Below are 12,979 nucleotides of genomic sequence, written 5' to 3'. Positions count from 1 at the left end.
ATTATTTATATCTTTAGAAACACTGGAGTTTCATGTCAGGTGCTTTGTGGCCAGGTCTGGCGCACTTATTTTCACAGACTTGTAACTCATTTCCTAGTATAAGTTATAACAAATTAAAAAAATAAAGTAGACATAGCTTTTCAAAGGCACACATTTGTGTGTGTGTGCCTGCATATGCGCGTATGCACATGCAACCCTCAATGCATGTGTACAAACCCTGGTTTATGTTTACAGATGGGGACTATTCGCAAAATGGTGTCTTTGAAAATCTGGGTCTTAATTTCTGGGATAAGAAATGTTGAGTGATAAACGCTATACTGCGGTCTATGTTTTGTAGCAAAATGCAGATAAGATATTTCAAATAGTGCTGCAATAATTGCTTAATCAGGCCTTTAAATGGAGCTGGATCTGATTATACTATGTATGGCTGATGTAGAGAATTGTCTAGGATGGATTTTGGGCCGTGTCATATTTGTTTTTAATTTCTGTTTTGAGGCCTGGGTAATATTTGAGTTATGCCCATTACAAATGACAGTGAAAGTTGATTTTTGTTGTGATGATTGTTTGAGCATCAGGTCTTATTGCAGAGTTTTGCACAGCACTGTACGCCCTAATTCAGTACTGAAGGCAAATGTTCTGTACTCTTGAGAACTTTAGGGAGTAACATTTACTCAAGTTCAGAAGGTCTGCACACACCTTTAAAGCACTTGCGTTTTGAAGTAAAGCTATGCCGGGGGAGGGGCGGCGAAGAGAGAATGGTCACACAGGGGGGCATCTCTGCACTTTAAAGGCCATGGAGTGTGCCTGGAATATAGCATCTCTGAATATGATCAACAGAGCAGACCATTGGGGCAGCCTAGGGAAGAATCCAGGAGGTCCACACTTATGTGGACCCAGGGGCTAGGAATTTCCAGTCTGTAAACCAGTGTTGTGGCTACCAAGAGGCGGCACTGGTGGTTGGAGGTTGATTCCATTGCCCCCACCCCTCCTCCCTACAGAGTTCCCTATCGGGGCCAATTTATAATTTTATGTAAAAAATCAGGCAAAACTCAATGGTCTTGGCTGGGATTTGCTTTTTGATTTGGGAGTTTGTTCACATGACAAGTGTGATCTTTGGGTTTATTGCGACACTGGCAGCCTTGCAGCATGCAGTTTATGCAACCAGATCCAAACTTCACGGAACCAGTTATCATGACCCTTGAGCTGCTCACTCCAAATTATAGGGAAGCTTATATTAGGAAATTCTCTTCCTTTTACAGAATCCAGAAGCAATAAACTAGAATATAGACAAATGCTCTGTGCTTCTCTAATTCTAGGCACCCTGCCATGCTGTTGGGAGATTTCTTGAAAGAACAGGTGTGAGTGTTCTGCTGGAGACATGAACTTCCCCTTTTGTGGTTAGCTCCAATGATCCAGAGTAATTTACAGAACTCCAGGGTGAATGCTGGAAGCTGACTTCAACTGTAGCACCTGAAAGTTAATTAACTATTTCTCGCCACCCCAGATGGAATTTCATAAATCAATCAATTTAAAAACTAGATCTGAGCATAAAGCGACATACACTCAGGATCTGAAATTAGTGATGCGCAGGGATTCAGCTGGGAGAATCCCATCAAAGCTATTAAAATCCCAGGGTACCAGGCTTAACATGTTTCTAGTTACTGCTCACAAGCAACATTGGAACTTGTTTTTAAATATGCTTATTTTGACTAGAAGTTAGTATTTATAGAAGTGACAGCACTGAGAAACAATGGATTTTTTAAAAAAATCTCAACCATTGCTATCCTCTTTCAATTAGGATGGATACTTCAGGATTATTACTGAAGCTAACAAGACTATTAAATGCAAAAAACTCCGAGTAGCCAAGTGTTCTCAAAATGAAGTGTTCATAGTTACATTTCATTAAACCAATTAGCCATCATTTAAAATACATTAGTACTTTATCTAATTGCCTAAGAAGATGTCATGTTTAAATTACAGTTTGTCATGTCATAGGACCAGAAATTAAGACACGAGGCACTCCATTGTTAAGTTACTAATGTCAGTAATTTCAGACTTTGAAGCAAACCAACACAAAGGACTGACATTGCTGTGGTGGCACAAAAGGTAGTGTCCTGATTTGAGATCTTTGCCACAACTAATGGGGTATGGTTTTAGCCTCAACTTTGAACTTTCTACCTTTTTCATTGGCGAGTGTCACAAGTTGTAGTCCCAATATTATTTACACTTGTTTTATAGTGTGGTAATTTCTTTTATATTTAAATACAAAACACCCCCACACTTTGAAAAACACAATAAAAAATCCCCACAGAAGGAGGAGTGAGATTCAACATAAAAAGTGTGCATTTATAAATACCTTTTAAAAACATATTAGCTAGTCATGTTTGACACTAGTGGGAGGTCTATGGGGTAGATGTGACCAGCTAACTTATTTTAAATGCATTAAATACTCTACACTATTTAAGAACATGTTAGTTAAAACATGTTAGATGTCATGTTTTCAAAACATGACCTATTTTCCTAGTCTAGACAATCCCCAACAGTTTTAACTGCAGCGGCAAGACTGTCATCCCTTCCATGAGATTTAATGAGACTGAACATTTCCAGACTAGAAAAAAATGAAGGAACATGGAACTTTTAGTGAACAATGGAGAAAAAAATGTTCTTTTTAGTTTTGAAGGGGTTCCTCCCCACCTCTAGCCCTTAACATAGTTACTTATTATAAAAGCCCCCTACTCTCAAAACATTGCAAGTAGGCGTCTGAGTGGATCGATTTATCGCGTCTAGTGTAGATGTGATAAAATCGATCCCTGATCACTCTATCGACTCTGGAACTCCACTGCGGTGAGAGGCAGAAGTGAAGTCGACAAGGGAGCAGCAGCGGTCGACTCGCCGCTGTCCTCACAGCCAGGTAAATTGACCTAAGATACGCCACCTTCAGCTATGATATTCATGTAACTGAAGTTGCGTATCTTAGGTCAACCCCCTCCCCCCAGTGTAGACTTCTGATTCTACATTCTTTGGGATATAATGCTACTGTTCTTTGCCTCCCAGCCACAGTGCATCACAACATAAATCTTGATCGTCCTTGTTAAGACAAAAACTTTAATTAAGATCTAACACACTGAATGCTACGACTGGGTTGAAAATTCTCTGTCAACACTCCTTTTTCCTATGAAAAACTGGATTTTCAGCTACATGAAATTTTGTAAGGGAAAGTGTCTGCTTTCCTCAAGTTTTCATTAGGAAAAACGAAAAAGATTTTTAACCAAAAACAAAATTCAGTTTTCAGCCAAAAAATGTTTCAGTTTTACAATGAAAATTCAAGCATTTCAGAGGAAAAATATCCCATTTTCCAACCAGCTTTACTGAATTCATGTTTGGGGTTATACGCCCCAGTTCAGCAAAGGATTTATGCATATGCCTTACTTAAGCATGTGAATAGACCAATTAAGTCAATGGGAATTTTTTCATTGTCACAGTCGAAGTTGGATTGGGCCTTCAGAGCTAGTATCCCACTGAAGGAAATCTTTCCCCCTCACCAGAATTCATTGTTTGTCAGTACCAATCTTCTATGTATTCTGGTTATGGCCATTGTAAGTTTAGTTAGTGTTAATGACTTATTACAATAATAAAAAAACATAGGTTTTAGTGGATTAGAGGGATTCTTTCAGAATCCTGAATTCACAGATGGTATATGAGGGAAGTTTTTCCATATTGCAAAACATTTTTTCCCCATAGGTTTTAGGTATATGCTCATGTAATTATTTTTCAAAGTATTTAAGAGTTGACCAGATTCCGATCTCAGTTGCACCATATTAAATCCAATCATTTTAATACTTCACCCTGCGAGAAGAGCCATCTGTTACTGTTCAGGGTTCCACTTTTGCTAAAATCATATACAGACCTTATGCCTAAAGAGTTTGCTAAATGTTTTGTGTCCTAACTTGGGATTCTCTGACTTCTTTTTCTTGGCTCCTTTAGCTCCTTTAGCTTGGGATTCTGCTGCTGTCTTCTGAGCGAGATGCCCACCATGGCCCTTTTCCACTTTGGATTCCTTTTGTGCAACAGCATTCATAGTCTATTATATACTCCATTTCCTTTAATGCATTATTAATTATACATAATTAAGTATTAATTAATACATAATAAAACACTTACATGTGGTGTATTAAAGCCAAACATTTCATTTCATCCACTTGGACAATAACATGCCAAAAGAATGTTATATGTTTTGTTTAAGAGTTATCTCTCAGTTCCCATGGACTTTGTTTTAGGTGAACAGTAGCAAAATTTGGCAGTCATCACTTGGCAAACCTCCTTCTATTACTTCAGTGGAATTTAGGTGATTTGAACAGAGTTACAAATGAGAGACGAATTTGTATATGAATGTTTAATCTGAGTCCAGTGGGCCAAAGTCTGAATTAATTTACACCAATTAAACCCAAGATTAATTTCACTCCAGATTAAACTAGTATAAATGAGATCAGAATTTGGCCCCAAATTCATCATTATGCTAAGGCCGCAATTCTACAAAGATTAAAGCATGTAGTTAATTTTGAGCATATGAATAGTTCCTTTGAGTTCAGATGGATTATTCATGCACTTAAAATTAAATGAGTGTGCAAATCTTTGCAGGGTCAGGGTTTATCTTTATTATTTAGGATTTTTCTAATGATGTACTGCTGATAATATAAAAAAGGTTTCTGAATATTATGTATAAATAGTAAAGATGCATTAATCTTGCATTAATGCATTAATCTAAAATGCATGTGCAAAACATTCTGAGATATATGGAAATGTGTAAAACACTTATGCAAATATCTACCAGCCATGTTGAAAAAAACAGAGAAAATTAGGAAGTAGGCAGTTACTAACATTCTTAAATCAGGAAGTAAATGTTTTAAAGTCACTCTATTGTATATTCCCTTAAGAGGACATTGCTTCTGGAAATGATCTTCCAACCTGAGCATGAATCAGGAGTATCCTACTCTCTGATACCAGAGCTAGAAGTATGGCTTCAAACATCTGGAATTTCCAGACCAAAACCACTTACAATACATTGACTGTCTGAGGAAGGCTGGTCTGTTAAAATAGCTAACCGGTCTGGGACTCTGGGAAAACCTCTTGAGTGGAGCTGCATGAAAGCTTTCATTTGGAATTCTTAGATAAAAAATGGCTTTTTTCAAAGCTGAAAACTTTCTGGATGTTGTTGAAATTTTCCTATTTTTAAAAGGGAAAAAAAACCCAAACCCAAATTTGTGATTTATTTCCAAGTTTTTAATCCCTCCACCTCAGTCTTTCTCAGTGGCAAAATAATAAGAGGTGATGGGGAAGGGAAGAGGAAGAGAGAGAATGTGGTGGTGGTAGTGGGGAAATCCTCTCAGACCAAGTTTTTCAGGGGGGTTTTCATGAAAAAAAAATTCTTGAATTTTTATTAATTAAAAATAGAGAATACTATGTTTTTGCAAACCATGCATACAACTTTTTGGCCAATTCAATTCCTGAACCCAACTAACCCCATTAATGTAATAACATTAATGCCAATACTCTATGGAGTTCACAGGTAACACCAGTTAAGATTTCTCCTTTATCCACCTCTTAGAAAAATTCAGCCATTTTATAAATGTATGAAAGTAAAGTGATGTTCAATAAAAACATGCAGTGTATTATACATGCTCTTTAAGATTATAGATTATAAAGCCAGAAGGGACTATTGTGATAATCTCATTTTAGGTGGAATGGTAAAATGTTTCATTTTATTTACATTTTATTTTTTTATTGAATATATTTAATTGAATATATTTATTTAAATCTACATTTGTTTTCTTTGCTATTTGCAAATGTCTTAATTCTGATCTCTTATCCCACTGTAACTTAATTTGTTGCAAACAGGGTACTCCTGATTTATATTTATATCTACATAAATGAAGTCAAAATCAGGCCTAATACATTCAAAAGTATGAACATGCCAGATTAGACCAATCAAATCCAAAATGAAAACAACTGATCACAGGCTTTTGACCAATCAGAGTTGACTGACTTATAGAAACCACAAGAAAACTGAGCAGGGTCGGCGCTTCCATTTAGGCGACCTAGGCGGTCGCCTAGGGCACCAGGATTTGGAGAGGGAGGCAGACTGCTCCAGTGGACCTCCTGCAGGCATGCCTGCAGACGGTCTGCTGGTCCTGCGGCTCCGGTGGACCTCCCGCAGGTGTTCCTGCGGACAGTCCACTGGTCCCACGGCTCCGGTGGGAGCATCCGCAGGCACGCCTGCGGCAGGTCCACTGGAGCCGTGGGACCAGCGAGCCGGCCCTCCGTCTAGGGTGCCAAAAACCCTGGCGCTGCTCCTGACACTGAGTGATCCAGGTCCCAAAGCAATAAATATTGTTTGGCCTACAGTGCCATCAATTAAATTAAAGACACTATTGTTCACTGGATCATGCAGGATAATATGAAGTATTTTGCAGGAAGCTCTGAAGCTGACATAGAATTAGATATCATCCTGACACCTAGATCTTTCCTTGATATGTAGTTGCCCCTAACTGTTGCATCCTATTTCTTGGATCTTTTATATATGATAGTTGAGTTTGCTATTAAGATTAACAATGACCAGTTCTTCTTTACCTTTTTCTGTTCTGCAGTGCTCTTGATATTCCCATTGCTCTACTAAATGGTTGAACATAATGGGACAAGTTCAGGAGTACTGTGAAGGGTTGAATAGGGTTGAATAGATGGTTCAGTTGAGGGCAGATTTGTTCCAGTCAAGTGGATAACTTTGGCCAATAACAACTTGTAAAAAAACAGCTAATCCTATGACAGTGTGATTCAACTCAACAGAAGAGGAAGGTGATCAGGAACAGTCAATATGGATTCATCAAGGGCAAGTCATGCCTGACCAACCTGATTGTCTTCTATGATGAGATAACTGCCTCTGTGGATATGGGAAAAGCGGTGGATATGCTATATCTTGACTTTAGCAAAGCTTCTGATACGGTTTCCCACAATATTCTTGCCAGCAAGTTAAAAAAGTATGGATTGGATGAATGGACTATAAGGTGGATAGAAAGCTGGCTAGATCATCAGGCTCAATGAGTAGTGTTCAATGGCTCTATGTCTAGTTGGCAGCCAGTATCAACCGGAGTGCCCCGGGGTTGGTCTTGAGGCTAGTTTTGTTCAACATCTTAATTAATGATCTAGATGATGGGATGGATTGCAGCCTCAGCAAGTTCGCAGATGACACTAAGTTGAGGGGAGAGGTAGATACACTGGAGGGTAGGGATAGGGTCCAGAGTGACCTAGACAAATTGGAGGATTGGGCCAAAAGAAATCTGATGAGGTTCAACAAGGACATGTGCAGCATCTTGCACATAGGATGGAAGAATCCCAGACACTGCTATAGGCTGGGGACCAAATGGCTAAGCGACAGTTCTGCAGGAAAGGACCTGGGGATTACAATGGATGAGAAGCTGGATATTAGTCAACAGTGTGCCCTTGCTGCCAAGAAGGCTAACAGCATATTGGGCTGCATTAGTAGGAGCACTGCCAGCAGATCGAGGGAAGTGATTATTCCCCTCTATTCAGCACTGGTGAGGCCACACCTGGAGTACTGCGTCCAGTTTTGGGCCCCACAGTACAAAAAGGATGTTGAAAATTGGAAAAAGTCCAGCAGAGGGCACATGATTTATGAGGAAAGGCTGAGGGAACTGGGATTATTTAGTCTGCAGCAGAGAACAGTGAGGAGGGATTTGATAACTGCTTTCAACTACTTGAAAGGGGGTTCCAAAGGGGATGGAGATAGATTGTTCTCAGTGGTGGCAGATGACAGAACAAGGAGCAGTGGTCTCAAGTTGCAGCGGGGGAGGTCTACGTTGGATATTAGGAAACACTATTTCACTAGGAGAGTGGTGAAGCACTGGAATGGGTTACCTAGGGATGGAATCTCCATCCTGAGAGGTTTTTAAGGCCCAGCTTGACAAAGTCCTGGCTGGGATGAGTTAGTTGGGGTTGGTCCTGCTTTGAGCAGAGGGTTGGACTAGATGACTTCCTTTCAACTCTAATCTTCTATGATTCTATGATCCAAGTTACTTTGTCGTCACTGTGCTGCACACAGTTGTGTGTCACTAAGACTTCTGGGGGCATATCCCATGGTTCTTGTGCTGCAGTAAGAAGAGATGCTCTATGATTCCTTCCCAGTGAATTGTGGGAGAATCTGTTTGTCCTGGGGGGGATTGTGGGAAGACCCTGGAGGACTATCAGAACTCAAATGCATCCTCACTGCAAAGTGGATGGGTTACAAGTTCGAGATGAAGTGGAACCTGGACTCTAACCCATAGTACCAGCTGTGCCAGCTAGCTTGGGTTGAAAGCACAACCGAAGTTGGGTGAGGGCACGAGTGGATTTAGGGGCAACATGCAGGTAAGAGTATGGGCTAACTCTGCAATGAAGACACATACTTAGAGAGAACTTATTCTGTGAACAAAGTGGTTGCACTATAAAAACTGTTCCCTGTTGTATTCATGAAGAAAAGCCTGCGCCTGCTCCCACTGAAATTGATAGTAAAACTCCCATTGATTTAACTAAGGGAAGGACCAAGCCCTAACTAGAACTAGGGTCAAATTTTAGTACTCCTGTTTGCTGACAGGGTTTTTAATATGGTGAAAGTGGCATAATTCCTGTTTTGAGCAAAATCATTGATTATGAATTTATCACTATCATAAATTCATTATTTGTTCCTCGCTCTTTTCCTACCAAACAGATTTTGAAATGGGAGGGGAGGGGGGAATAAAATTTAGTGCAAAACAAAACAAACACACAAAATGTTATCTTCTTTTTATTTTATTTTGTTCTTGAATTGGGTGAAAATGTGATTTCTCACCAGAAGTAAGGATTTATTTGTCTTGCCAATCTAAATGCTTAGTCGTGGTTTTACTTCCAATAATCTTTTTTCCAGAATTAAAAATGTGTTCTTTGTAGAAGCACTCCCAGCAATCTCTGTATATTGTGCACAAAGGCTGATTTTCATATCCTGCTAGAGACACCCGGACATGTTTACTTTTACAGGCGTGTTAGCAAACCAAACCCAAACAGCATATTTGTTTCCAAACTTGAGTGTGCCTATATCTACACTCATATGTTGCAGAAATATCAGGCTGATTTTCACAAAGTCAGGCATGCAACTGTCTATGTAGGCTGGGATTTGAAGAGGCTCCTGAGACAGCTAGGTATCCAAATCTCATTGAAATTCAATTGGATTTGGGTGCGTTACTTCTGTTGTCTCCTTTGAAAATTTCATCCCTGGTAGTTAGAGGCAGTTGACAGAGTTGTGTGGACAAGTTAGGTAATTGTGTGCATGACCTATTACATGTCCAAACTGTCAAAATTTGACTGGTTGTTAAGAATTAAAGGGACATAAAGAATAGCAGGAAATTGGTATAAAAGAAGAAATACATTAACGGTTATTTTTTATTACTGAATATACAGAAGTCCAATGCTACTTTTTAAACTGTTTTATTCTCTTTATGCTATTTCCCTGAATGCATTTGATAAAATCTAATTAATAAAAATAATATAGGAGGTTATTTAGTTATAGTCATATGAACTGATTACCAGGTTCACCGGGAATTCTTGTCTAATTCACACTGTCAACAGTTTTCCTGTAGGCTACATTATACATTCTGATGGTCCAATTCTGCCACTGATGAAGCCATTAGGATTTTTGACACTGATTTCAAAATGGGATCAAGAGCAGTCCTTCAAGGCATACTTGTTTCTATTAGAATGATTTGTACTTTTAAAAACAGCTTCCAGAACATATGCAATCTTCACAAATTAGATGTATACACTTTGGACAATGCCAGGTTTCAGATCTGCACAATAATAAGACTACTACCATAATAATGCTTCACAGAGCTACAACAACAACGATTACTGTAGCTCATCCATTTGATGGGCCAATTTTTGTTCTGTTACATCAGTGTAAATCCAGAATAACTCTTCTACCATGAGCGGCAAGACTCTAGATGTAACAGCATGTAGAAATTGACGCAACGGGCCATATCTTCAACTAGTATAAAGGAGCGTAACTCCAATAAAATCTGTGCCTATATAGATTATGCTGATTTTCATGAGCTGCTAGGCAGTGGGAAGGCAATGTCACTGTAGGCGAGACTGCAGTCTGCACGCTGTATTACATTAGAAGAGTCTGGACATTCTTTCTATCCTATTTTAAAATCATCATGGAGAAACTGACTCTCGCCTCCCCATGTCCTCTAATGCCTGAATCAATGAGGGAATTATACAGAGGTGGAGGGGGACAGAATTTACCTCAAAAACCAGGAGCAGGGTGCAGGTTTAAGTTACTTACAGGAACAGTACAGCCCCTCCAACTACAGCATGCTCTTAGTGTAGATACTTGTGACCAATGAAGGTGTCAGGTCTGGTCCCACTGAAATCACTGGAAGTCGTCCCACTGACTAAAATGGCAGTTAGATCAGACCACTTGTGGGCATGTTCCCACGAATGGCATCTGGTTTAGACCCCCAGCTCCAGCAAGAGCAGAATGTGTTGTCATCTTCCTATGGACCTGATCCACAGCTGGCCACACCCTGCACAGAGTAGCTACAGTTCTGCTGTGCTGAAGGACTTCTGTGACCCTCTGTACAAATAGGTGAGAATGTCGCCCTGTATGCAAGGCCTCAAGAAAAATATCTATATTCACCGGCAGCTTTGCATAGCTGTATACCAAAATCATGAAGAAATCCTGACCTTATAGTAGTTAATGGGAATTTTGCAATTAAATTCAGTGGAGCCAGAATTTCATCCAGAAATCCCAAACTCATCTAGTTTGAGAATCTAAACAACTTCAAACGTCTAACACGGGAAGTGGATTAAGTAGTACATTCAACACAGTATTTGAAATGGAATGGAAAAAATAGACTAGTCTATGGTCATCTTTCTTCTTTTTTATTTTATTTCTGAAAGGTTACTGTTTGTTTCATACAACAAACAGTAACCTCATGTACAGAGGAAGGGAAGGCACAGGAGAAGAAAGGATAGCATTGAAGCCAATCTGAGCACACTGTAATGGTAATGACAGAGAGAAAAACATCAAGCAAACTGCCTACCTTGTCCTCAGAGTCACTTTTGGCTTCTGATTTGCTTGGTGAAACCTTAAACATTTGAGAAAACAAAATACTGTAAGAGTGGATGAAATATGTCCAAATTCAACTTCTTTCAATAGGAAAGATCTGAAATTTCATCAGTTAGTTAGAACCTAGCAGGCTTATCTATGACAATAAGGGAAAGAATACACATGTAACCTACAAATAGCAAACTCTACTTTGCTTTCCAAATGGGAAAGACTTATTGCATATTAATATGAGGTGAATTCATTTCCTGAATGTAATTTTGAGACAGTGTCTGAAAAGATAAAAAATCAAAATAAAAAATACATTAGACAAACCTGCAGGTTGTATTATTCCCTAAAGGTGAACCCTATCATGACCTATGTCATTTGCTGTCCTTTTGCATTGCTAATTTAGTATTTTCATTACCCAGCTTTCTCCCTCATTAACAACTATTCTTCTTCTTTGTACTTAATGGTTTTCCTGTCTCTTCCTTGACTTACATTTGTGCAGTCAGTAAGTGACAATTGTTTTGTTTGTATATTTAGACATTTTCAAAGCAAGTTTTAAGTCACGGAAAATATTTTTAACAGAACTGAATGACTTGGGTTCTAAAACAGTCTGTAAGAGCAGAGGACATTTTCCTAATCAATACCTTTAAGTAACTATGGCATAGTCTCTTTCTCTTCCTATCAATCTAAGCATTCTCTAAGGCATCAGTTCAGTTTTACAACATTAATCTTTGATACCGAAGATAATGAACATATTAGATATTCATAAATGCATATAGATTGGAATTTAATAAGCAGTCTTTGTTTTTAGGTGTTCCCTATAGAGCAAAACTGTAGGCAAAATCTTACCAGCGTTTTAAAGAAACTCATGACAGAATTATTGTTGTCTGTTGTGGCAAATGCCTTGGGGTTCTCTTGTTTTACTGCTGCCTCCTCAGTATTGACACCTGCTGAGCCTTGCTGCACGGCTTTTTGGTTGCAATCCTCTATGTCCTAAAAAAGGAGCACAGTTTCTTCAGACCCAGCTTGTTTAATTTCCAGTGGAATGTAAAAGTAACAGTTGTGATTTGCATCCTGTTGCTCTCAAGAGTCACAACCCCAATTCCAGCCATACTTATCCAGCCTACATATTCAGAACAATTGCGCATTTATACAAATCTTTTTGCCCCTCTCTTCTAATGTACCAAGCATTTGCAGTTGGCAAGAGGAACACTGTTCTGAGCCACAGAATATAACACACATAGCAAGCATCCAAAACAACCCCCCTTTTCTATTTAACATAGCTTAGCACTTGTGAACGGTAACAAATGGCTGAGATTTTGGCCTTTGAAGCTGCAATGTTTGATTACAACATACAAAGAAAGCTTCTGCTCCTCAATATACTGCAATTTCCAGAAATAACTTTTATCTAGAAATCACAAACAATATTAAAAAAGCCTCTCAAACCACCAGCAAACATCAACAATAACTCTAGCTTTTTAAGCCATACAGAACTGTCTCTCATGTATGAGGGGCCAGATTTTCCAAACAGAATAATCAGGACAGTTCTTCCTATGCTCACACTCAGAATTGGAAATCTATTTTCAAAGACGCGCTTCTCATATAGGCAGTGAATAAAGGCCAGATTTTCAGAAGTGCTTAGTAGCTGCCGTTAGCACATTTACAGCCTAATTTTCAAAAGAGCGCAATATCCACCATGTTAAGCTTTTCTGAAACTCTGGAACTCTTAGAAAATGTGGCCCTTAAAGACTGTTTTCATAATTTACAATTTTGGCACCACTGATGACTCATAAACTATCTAAAGAGCTGTGCAAAAAATTCACCTCCCCCTTCCCAAATATC

At 39.0% G+C, this 12,979-nt stretch overlaps 1 protein-coding gene across 1 annotated transcript in view; it reads right to left on the bottom strand.

Annotated features, from left to right (window-relative positions):
- BCAS1 (brain enriched myelin associated protein 1) overlaps positions 1 to 12,979 on the bottom strand; it is a 92,573-nt gene that overhangs the window by 40,637 nt on the left and 38,957 nt on the right. The window contains exons 5-7 of the mRNA XM_032774711.2: positions 11,987 to 12,130; positions 11,127 to 11,171; positions 3,908 to 4,057 (exon numbers count right to left, since the gene is read on the bottom strand). Coding sequence (XP_032630602.1) covers positions 3,908 to 4,057; positions 11,127 to 11,171; positions 11,987 to 12,130 — 339 coding nt within the window. The remainder of the gene's footprint in view (positions 1 to 3,907; positions 4,058 to 11,126; positions 11,172 to 11,986; positions 12,131 to 12,979) is intronic.

Source organism: Chelonoidis abingdonii, chromosome 14, assembly GCF_003597395.2.
Source record: "Chelonoidis abingdonii isolate Lonesome George chromosome 14, CheloAbing_2.0, whole genome shotgun sequence".
Classification (NCBI taxonomy): domain Eukaryota; kingdom Metazoa; phylum Chordata; order Testudines; family Testudinidae; genus Chelonoidis; species Chelonoidis abingdonii.
This window is presented reverse-complemented; position numbering and strand designations above follow the sequence as displayed.